Source organism: Pleurodeles waltl, chromosome 7 (assembly GCF_031143425.1).
Source record: "Pleurodeles waltl isolate 20211129_DDA chromosome 7, aPleWal1.hap1.20221129, whole genome shotgun sequence".
In the NCBI taxonomy this organism is placed as follows: Eukaryota; Metazoa; Chordata; class Amphibia; order Caudata; family Salamandridae; genus Pleurodeles; species Pleurodeles waltl.
The window spans coordinates 974,543,972-974,554,420 of NC_090446.1; the positions used below are offsets into that span (position 1 = coordinate 974,543,972).

At 42.4% G+C, this 10,449-nt stretch overlaps 1 protein-coding gene across 3 annotated transcripts in view; it reads right to left on the reverse strand.

The window, feature by feature from the left end:
• The window catches only part of LOC138245813 (alpha-N-acetylgalactosaminide alpha-2,6-sialyltransferase 2-like), a 577,537-nt gene extending 567,881 nt beyond the window's left edge, over positions 1-9,656 (reverse strand). For all 3 annotated transcript variants that reach the window (XM_069199748.1, XM_069199746.1, XM_069199747.1), the window contains exon 1: positions 9,384-9,656. In XM_069199748.1, the coding sequence (XP_069055849.1) occupies positions 9,384-9,505 (122 nt within the window). In that variant the 5' untranslated portion in view covers positions 9,506-9,656. The remainder of the gene's footprint in view (positions 1-9,383) is intronic.
• Between the last annotated feature and the right edge of the window lie 793 nt (positions 9,657-10,449).

Here is a 10,449-nt window from a genome sequence, read left to right on the forward strand (position 1 = left end):
TCAGTAATGGCTCAGTGGGGGGGTTCCCAGATTCCAATAAAGAGTTAGGGGGGTCGCCGGATTCCAGTAATGATAAAGTAGGGGTCCACAGAAGTCAAAAGGTTGGGAACCACTGCTTTATACCACATCTCAACAAAAATGCCTTAAAATTATCAGACGTGAATTGCGGTCCACTGTCTGTTACTATGACCTTAGGCAAACCCTCTCTCAAGAAACCTTTATCCAAAAATTCAACAATTGACAAAGAGTCTACCTTACTTATAATTCCAATTTCTGGCCATTTAGAGAAATGATCAATCATCACCACAATGTATTTGGACTCTCCTTCCGCTTGCATAGGTTCCGTACTATCTAGATCTATCTTCTCGCAAGGCATGTCTGGACATTTAATAGGAACCAAAGGGGTCTTGAATTTAGTCTTCTCAGATTCATTGCATAGAATACATTCCCTCACTCTCCTCTCTACAGGAGTACATCCATTCCGGGCCACCAATACAACTCTTTATTTTTGCTTTTGATCTTTGATATACCTAAATGACCATCATGGCAGATGTCCAGTATTTTTTTCCTAAGCACCTCTGGAGTAATAAGTCTACCATTATGTTTTAATCTATTACTCTCTACAGACAATTCCTCTTTCACTTCCCAAAATACCCGTACATTCTCCTCTAGATTTTTTTTATGTGGCCACCCATCACATAACAACGTTTGAACTTTGCACAATACTGCATCTTCATCCAAAGCTTTGTTCCACTCTTCTTCAGTAATACCCTGAACGCCTTCCACTATGTCAGCCACACACCAATCCTCCAACTTATTCACTCCCTCATCAGTTTCGGCCAAAGGTATCCTACTAAAAAAATCAGCGATTTTTTTCTTGACTCCTGGCATATAACGTATCTCATACTTATAATCTAAAAGTCTTATGGGCAAAAGAGCAACAGGTGGAGAAGCTTAAAATAAGCCATTCGTTGTCAACACCTTAGTGAGTGGTGTGTGGTCACTTCTCAAGATGACATTTGTACCCCATACGAACGACCGGAAATGCTCCAAACCCCAAACGCATGAAAGGGCTGCTCGCTCAATAACCGAATACTTCGCTTTAGTATCAGTTATTGAGCGGGAGGCAAATGCAATCACACAATCTTTACCACATTCTTCTGCTTGTGTAAGAACGGCACCCAACCCTCTACTTCTGGCATCCATAGTGACAATGCATTGCAAAATGCATTGCAAATTTGGATCAAAACCTTGTAGGGCTGGTGATTTAATAATGTCGTCTTTAATCATTTTGAACGCTGCCTCACACTCAGACCACTCAAACATGCATTTCGTTTTTAACAATTGTCTAATGGGATAAGTCTTATGGTAAAAATTATGCACATATTTAGCATAATATTCAGCCAAACCTTAAAATGCCCTGACCTCATCCTTATTTGTAGGCGCTGGCGAATCTTTTATCGCAGCCACTAAGCTAGCTTTAGGTTCAACACCCTTATCACTAATCTTGTGTCCTAAATAAGTGACACTCTGTTTAACAATTTTACACTTGCTGTATTCAGCCGTGAGTCCATTGGCCTCAACACTTGAAGAACACTCTTAAGTTTAGCGTCATGGTTTGTTCTCAAATCACCCATAATTAAGATGTCATCTTGGAAAAACATCATATAACTTGCTAAATAATTTTAACATTAGTCTTTGGAACAATTACTATTCATATTCTGTTCACATTCACATTTTACGCACAAGACTACAATTTTAAAGTAAACATTTCAAAATATGTAACCTGTTTCTTAGTGCTATCTCAGTCTGCTGTTCACTAACAAAACGGGGCTTTGGAGTTCCACTGTGTCCCTGAACTCTTCATAAGGGACTGATTGTTAGCAGGAAACACTTTCTATGTAATATTGCTCAGTACTTTATGTATGGCTGGCAGTCCAACTAGATTTCTAATTTGGGTTTGCACATTGACTAAGTCCTTGGTAAAAGAGAATCACCCTCAGCTAACCCCTGCTTACCCCCTTGGTAGCTTGGCAGAGCAGTAGGCTTAACCTCAGAGTGCTAGGTGTAAAGTATTTGTACCAACACACACAGTAACTTAATGAAAACACTACAAAATGACACAACACTGGTTTAGAAAAATAGGAAATATTTATCTAAACAAAACAAGACCAAAACGACAAAAATCCTACATATACCAGTCAAGTTATGAATTTTTAGAGATTAAACTCAAAAATAGCGCTTAGAAACAAAAATGCTTCGAGGAGATGTTAACACGGCATTTTGACGGAGTCGTTCCCAACAAGCCGACACCAGCGGCGCCGGAAACGGAGTTGTGTAGACCCCTAAGTACAGTACCTTTGGTGAAGAGTGAAAACAAACCGATGCGCGAAGTCGGGAATCGCGGCGTCTGTGCGAAACGTTGAATCCGTGCACTCCGAGCGGCGTCGGTCACGACGTGGTGCGGCGACTTCCACGGAGTCGCGGACTTCAGCGGGGCTGCTGCGGCGTCGGGCCTGCGAAGAGCGTCGCGTTCCAGCGAAGGTCACAGCGTCAGGCGCAGGCGCCGTTACAGGATTCAGCAGCAGCGTCGGTCCGAAGTCGTCCGAAGTCGATTTCCTTGGATTCCACCAGCTTTCCTTTCAAGGGCCCAGGGACTGGGTAGGGCACCACTTGTCGGGGTAGGAGTCTCTCCAGAGACTCCAGGTGCTGGCAGAGAGAAGTTGTTGCTGTCCCTGAGACTTCAAACAACAGGAGGCAAGCTGTAACTCAAGCCCTTGGAGATTTCTTCACAAGATGGAAGGCACACAAAGTCCAGTCTTTGTCCTCTTACTCTGGCAGAAGCAGCACTGCAGGAAATCTCCACAAAGCACAGTCACAGGCAGGGCAGCACTTCTTCCTCAGCTATCAGCTCTTCTCCAGGCAGAGGTTCCTCTTGGTTCCAGAAGTGTTTCTAAAGTCTGTAGATTTGGGTGCCCTTCTTATACCCATTTTAGTCTTTGAAGTCACCTTTCTTCAAAGGGGACTCACACCTACTTGTGAAATCCTGCCTTGCCCAGGCAAGGCATCAGACACACAGCAGGGGGTTGGAGCTGGCATTGTCAGAGGCAGGCACAGTCCTTTCAGATGAGAGTGACCACTCCACCCCTCCCTCCTAGCAGAGATGGCTAATCAGGAAATGCAGGTTACACCCCAGCCCCCTTTGTGTCACTGTCTAGTGCAAGGTGAAAAACAACCCAACTGTCAAACTGACCCAGACAGGGAATCCGCAAACAAGGCAGAGTCACAAAATGGTTTAAGCAAGAAAATGCTCACTTTCTAAAAGTGGCATTTTCAAACGCACAATCTCAAAATCAACTTTACTAAAAGATGTATTTTTAAATTGTGAGTTCAGGGACCCCAAACTCCACATGTCCATCTACTCTCTAGGCGAATCTACGCTTTAATCATATTTAAAGGTAGCCCCCATATTATCCTATGAGAGAGACAGGCCTTGCAACAGTGAAAAACGAAGTTGGCAATATTTCACTGTCAGGACATATAAATCACATTACTATATGTCCTACCTTATCCATACACTGCACCCTTCCCTTGGGGCTACCTAGGGCCTACCTTAGGGGTGCCTTACATGTAAGAAAAGGGAAGGTTTAGGCCTGGCAAGTGGGTACACTTGCCAAGTCGAATTTACAGAGTAAAAATACACACACAGACACTGCAGTGGCAGGTGTGAGACATGATTACAGGGTTACTTGTGTGGGTGGCACAACCAGTGCTGCAGGCCCACTAGTAACATTTGATTTACAGGCCCTGGGCACCTCTAGTGCACTTTACTAGGAACTTAACAGTAAAACAAATATGCCAATCATGGAGAACCAATTACGTAGACATTTTAAACAGGAGCACTTGCACTTTAGCACTGGTTAGCAGTGGTAAAGTGCCCAGAGTAACAAAAACAATAAAATCAGAGTCCAACACCCATCAACAACCTGGGGAACAGAGGCAAAAAGTTAAGGGAGACCACGCCAAGGATGAAAAGTCTAACAAGAAGCATAATGGGGGCTAAGTAGATTAAGTTCTAAATTCTGTGTTTGAAAACTACTCCATAACAAAGATTTCATCTGGAGGTTTTCATTAAGGATTGCTTTATAATTCTCTGACAATGTAAACTCAGCAAATCTAGCATAGTTTTGAATACAGCCAATGATCCTTTTTCAAGGATAGTTTTCTAGTTTGGATTGAGAAGAATTACAGTTAAAAAAAACCAGGACGCAAACGATGATAGAGTTGATATCTCAGCTAGAAAGGGAATACAGACATTGAATTCTGCATTGGTAAGGGGGATGTTGTAACTAAACATCCAGATCTGTCAAATGGAACTTAGGCACTATGAATATCATAGAAGAGAACACAGTGCTGGCTCCTCTTTGAATGTGGTACCGTACCACGGTGAACATACCATGGGATTCTGCCTGGTGTGCATGTGCAAATGTAAACACAATTTCAACTGTTGTGCCATGCATTGCAGCCAGCTGGCCTCCTACAGCGCGTCTGCAGGCATGTAGATTAATGCAGAGCAGGAATCTTGTGTTTTCAGAAGACGGTAGCGGACACCTGTTATAGTGGTGCACTGAAATACCACCTACCTGGTACATTATTCTTCTTCACTTTACTCTACCCAGCCCGAGCTCTCACCATGAGACCCTAGCAGTAGACCTCAACACTTTAGAAAAGGAACCATTATTTCTTCTAGTTGGTGTGTTTCTGTAGTTTTGTTTTTCATGGAACATGTGTTGCTTGTAACCAAGAGAGTTCAGGGTGTTGATGGGTGTCTATGAGTGGGTGCGACTGAGACCTCCGGAGGGAGGATGAAGGCAGCGCGTGTGTCTCACAGTTCCTTTCAAGGTGTTACAACTTTCAAGTTCATCCAGTCTTGGCCTCTCTGCAGAGCACACAGAGCGGTGGCAATGTACATGTTAATTGTAATTACCATTATGTGTGAACGAGGTACATAGATGTCAATGTATTACCAGTGCTGAAGGAGAAAGACAATGTAAAGTGACATGCATCAGAAGTTGAGGTGCACAGCCTAAAAGAATGGGGCCGATCACTGATGGAACCCGTGAAACTGAGTTTGAGTATCCTCTTTCTGCCCCCTCCAGGCAGTGTGTGGCGTCCAATCGTGTGAGGAACACACCTTTTCTATTCCGCATGTGATTGGAGCACCTCTGTAGTCCCGATCAATCACAGCAGTCCAGTTTTTCCTTGCTGACCCGAGACAGGCATCTCCGTTTCCTATGCTCACCTCCTTGCCCAGACACCAGGTAAATCCATTTTATGCTCCAGAAACGAACAACCAAACAAGGTAATGAAAAGAGTTTGACAATTCATTTTTGATTGTGACAGAGCACATTGCAATACTTTTTACAAACCCCTTACAAACCATGCACAGAAAGGCATGAACACCAACAGTATTGCATATGGCACACATGTTGTGACCTACTTTATTGGTTACAAGGAGGCTTAAATAACCTACTGCTGCAATCTGTGTATTTAGCAAGTTTTAGGAAGTATTATGGTTAAAGATTGCTCTGGTGGTTAATGCACTTGCCACAGAAATTCAAGTGCTTTCTACTTATGACAAGTTTAAATCAGTATAAAATAGCTTAGAGGGTATCGTAGAGGATGTGATTTAATGAGATGTTCATTGGGCCAAACATTGTGTAGTATTACTTCCGTAGACTCCAAATCTATTGTCATTCGTGCTTTTAAAACTTGAAAAACCTATCTCTTTCGGTCACTGAATTTTGTCAAGTATAAAACTGTTAATAAGCGATCAAAAGGAAACCTAAGTCTGTGGGGAAGGAGCAGGGGTAGTTGTTCAGGTAAATGAGCCACAGAATTTCCAGCTGATTCATGCTTAGATTTGTAAAATGAAAGGGACACTCTGTAGGTGAAGCTGTGTTGTTTTTAAAATACAGAACTAGTCACTGTAGATAATATGTCTTTCCTGGATAGCTTCAAGTCTCATCACTGAGGTTCTAGCGCATGTAGACAATCAGACCTGCTGGTTAGTGCAAGAGAGCTCTGAATGACTTAGTATTGATAGTCTCTTGCTGAGGCAAGGATATAGGCGCATTGTAAGGTCCTTCAGTAGCGCATGGTATATACGTATTAAGGTTCATTTTCTGAGCTCTGTGGCCGGCTGGGTCCTGGGGTTATATGCATAGTGGTCAATAAAATAGAGGAATATTTTGATAGCTTGGTGGATGTCTCAGTATGATACAGCGATAAAGTCAATATAAAGGTCAATCACGAGAGTCCTGTGAATATCTTAGTACTGGGACATACAGAAGGTTAGTATAGAGTTATCTCAAGGGACCACTGTTCTTTCCATTGTTGAAAAGTATAGGCAGGGCTACTGGAATTATGCAGCAATGAAGCGCCAATTTATGCAGCAGGGTTGACTAAATAATGTGGTAAGAAAAGGCACATAGTGCGGCATAAAGTGGCAAATTTTGTGATAGTACTTCTTCATAAGTTTGTAATTTGTACACATGGTAATACTGTCTGGGCAAAGTTTTCAGTCCTTTAGTACCAGTTTAACAACCAAATACAAAAGAACTGAAAAATGCCCAGTTAACTTTTGTAAAGGGCCTTCTAACTGTTGTGAACACATGTTGCCACGTTTTGTAGTGATCCATTTGAGCTAGAAACATTTTTTGTGTGAAATTATGCTGATTATGTGGCAGTCGATGATTTATTTGGCCAATACAGCAAATTCTCAATTATCCTTAAAAAAGCAGAATCGTATAATTCCAATGGCCCTGAGTATAGCATTTCGGAAACACTTCTTCATCAGCACATACGAGAGAAATAGTGCTCCTTGATACTGCGCAGACTCAAGCACTGGAAAAGTTCTATGGTGACCGTGTCGTCCCGTGTTTGCCGGGGCAGTCCCGTTTATTCACCAGCTGTCCCCGCAGACTTCGGGAAATTTAGCTCATGTTCCGGTTTTTAGAGAGAGTCACCTGCAAACGTGGGAGGTGAATTTTATTGATTTACAAAGTAGAGATAGTTATCAAGTGTTATGAGAAAGCAATTTAATCAACACGCAAGATACTGTTTAAAAAATACATGTCATGTATGGCCCTAGTGCCTCCTATGTAATTCTATGTGGATGAGCGCTGTCATGCTGTGCGTTCGAAGTGAAATTGTAGTCATTCTTCTATATTTGTGAAATGTCCCTGTTTTTGGCTTTAAAATTCTGGTCTCCCTAAATTATAGTTCCGATTCAGAAATATCTTTAAAATCAACATGTATTTATGCAACATTGTTTGAAAATCAGGGAACAAAATCGCTCACTCAGAGAAATGCGGGCTGGTCTGTTACATTTACCATTTTGTCTGTGTTGGTTTTAGTTCCAGTCCGGCCCTGCCAGGCACTATTGGTGCATTGTGTGCTTTTACATAGGAACATATGTACATTTTGGCTGTTAGCCAATGCTCCTTTTCATACAATGTGTGCCTTCAGACAGAAAAACACTTTTACAAATAAAAGAAGTATTGGAAAAGCCAAAGGTTCAGCAGCCACCTCCAGTCACATTAGCGCAGTCAATGTGTGTTTTATTTCAGTAGGAAATTGTGAAGATATGTAGCTTTCAAAGCATTCCTTTTGAAGAGGCTGGAAAAAGATTGGCTTTTCTTTGCAAACTATAATTCGCATTTTCTGGTCCTCTTAGAGATATTTACATGTGACAGATTCTTGGAAACGCTGTATTCTGATGTAACTGAATACTCACAGCACACCTAGAACCATATTTTTAGACTCACTGTGACCAGCTTCTTGGACTTCCAGACCCCTTCAGAGTGTAGGAGAAATCTTTACATTAGCAAGAATTACAAACATGTGCTGCCTCCTAGTTGAAAACAACTCCAATCATGGGCGTAGGAACTCTGAGAGGCAAGAGAGATGTATCCTCCCCAGATTTTGGGATGTAGAGGATGCAATGAACAATATCTTCATCACTCCTAGATTTGTAAGGGGAAACTGATTTTAAACAGTGGCAGACTGTCTCTCTAAAGTCATAGCCCAAGTCTCCTTGAAGTGCTGCGACTAGAAGAGCAAATTCTGTGGGAGCTCTTAGACCTCTCAGTTTGTTAATTATTTATGTTTGGTCACTGAGTTGTTAAGACTCTCCTAAAATTGTCTTTCAAACCAAGCCAAACCAAGCCAGTCAGTAGAGTAAGGAAAGCAGGATATCTCATTTTTTGCTACTGTTACTTATTGATTGACTGAGCTGAAACAATTTAATGAGATGTTCAACACACCAATAACCTCAGTTATATAATTAGCAAAACACAAATAGGTCTCGGAGGCCCCAGAAAGTTTGCTGCTGCAGCATTATTTCAGGCCAGCATGTCATGCCACTGAGTTTGATCTTCTGTATATGTGGAAGCATTCAAACCAGAAGGGCACACCTTTAAATCCTATAACTGCGAATATGTATATATGTGTGTATTGGGTCACTTTTATTTTAGATTGCAATAAGAATATTTATTGAACTCCGTACACTAACACTAATTGAATATTAATAATTACAGAACTGAACACAATGCACTGAACGTTGACTTAAATGGAAGAGAGAAGGGAGTAACTGTTCAGTCTCTGAACAGTACAATATGAAATCCTGGAAAACAAATCCTGGCTTCTTCACTTTACAAAAATGTGCGATTCACAGTCCATCGCTTTACTTCATTATCTATCTTTTTCATTAACATTCCACTTTTATAGCACATTGAAGTAATTCGATATAGGATACAAAAACCTCACTTATACGTGGTTAATTTAAAGGCTTGCCTCACATTTAATTACAATATAGGCTTGTACATGAGAAAACTGACACTTTTGGGTAACTCGTGGCAATGTCCTCAAGATATGAGGATATTCTTGGATGTTTCATATTTTAAAAAACAACACTTTCAATAAATGCCACTCGTATGTACTTAATTAAGACACTGGTAGGCGTTGCAAATACACTTCTTACATTTTGGTGTCTTTACCATTTTTTCCAGTGTACATCTTTTGATAGCTCAGCTTCTACCGCTGACCCAGCTCTCCATGTTTCCCACAACATAAGGGAAATTTAGTACCTCCTATACCCTTGATGCCTCTTTACGGGGAACAGTCTTGATCAACCCCACCTTGTTGTTCTACTAACTGGTACTCGTTTTTATCAACTTCAGAAGGATGAATGCCTGTGCCCCTGACGGGGCTGAAACCCGGGACAGCATGTCATGGGGTGGACTCTACAATTGGCGCACAACCCATACGCTCTTTCAGTGGCTCCAACTTCAGGGAACACCTGCCTCCCTCTTGGTACTGACCTGGGAAGGAGCTCGGATAAGATTCGGTTGCGCTCGGCCACCTGCAGCACGCCGTACAAGACGCAGAGGATTAGCAGGATACACGCAAGTCTCTTCATCTTAAAGCGCGCGCAGATGCCCATCTTCCTTTCACGACTGGTCTCAGTCCAGAAGCAAGTCAGAGAGCCCGAACTCTTGGCAGCGTTCTTGCTCAATGCCCACCCCTTCCACCCTGTCGGGGGCTGTCTGTCCCCTGGTTTATCTTGGGCGCTAGGCTTTTGTCCGTCTGACTGTCCTTGAGTGACTGCTCAGCACGTCACGCTGCCCGGGGCGTTCTCTGGTAGGTACAGAGGCGTCGCTACCTTTGGACTGAGGTGAAGGTGTGGCCTCTGCGTCTCCAATGACTGTCAATCCATTATCCGTCCTGGCGCTCATCACAAGTCGGTGCTAAATGGGTGAAAAATACGTGGCGAGTTACCCGTTTTTTCTTATAAGCATTTCTTGAAATGGAAAAATAGAGGTGCAGGTACTCTGTAACAGAGTACCTGCTTATCTCTGAGAAGTGCCGGTACTCTCCAATTAAAAGTATTACGTTTTTCTTGAGAAGTGCACGTACTCTCCTTCTCAAAATAAAAAAGTGTCAGTACTCAGTTAAAGTACTGCTTATAAGCGCATTGCCTGTGGTGCCGAATGCCTTGGGTACCAAATACCAAGGCTGCCGAGTTTTGATTCATGCCATTATTCCACCTTAGTCTTCTTTGTTCCGTCACCTTATACTCTCTGTCTCTCTAACACTTGCAGGTTATTTTTCATTCCCGCGCTCTCCTTTTGTTACGATTTTACAAACTTTCTCGTCCTCTTCCATCCTCATTTTTTTCTCTTTCTCGCTCTGGGTGAAACAAGGCACAAGTCCTAAAATGAGATTTGGGGGGCTAACCAAGTTAGGCAGTATGCAAGTGACATCATGGCATGTGACATCACAGTGCATGGCAGCAGGGCGAGTGGCATCGCATATAGCATCACAGGAAGTGGCACCACAACCCATGACCTCATAAGAAGTGACATCAAATGTTAAGACCTCACACAG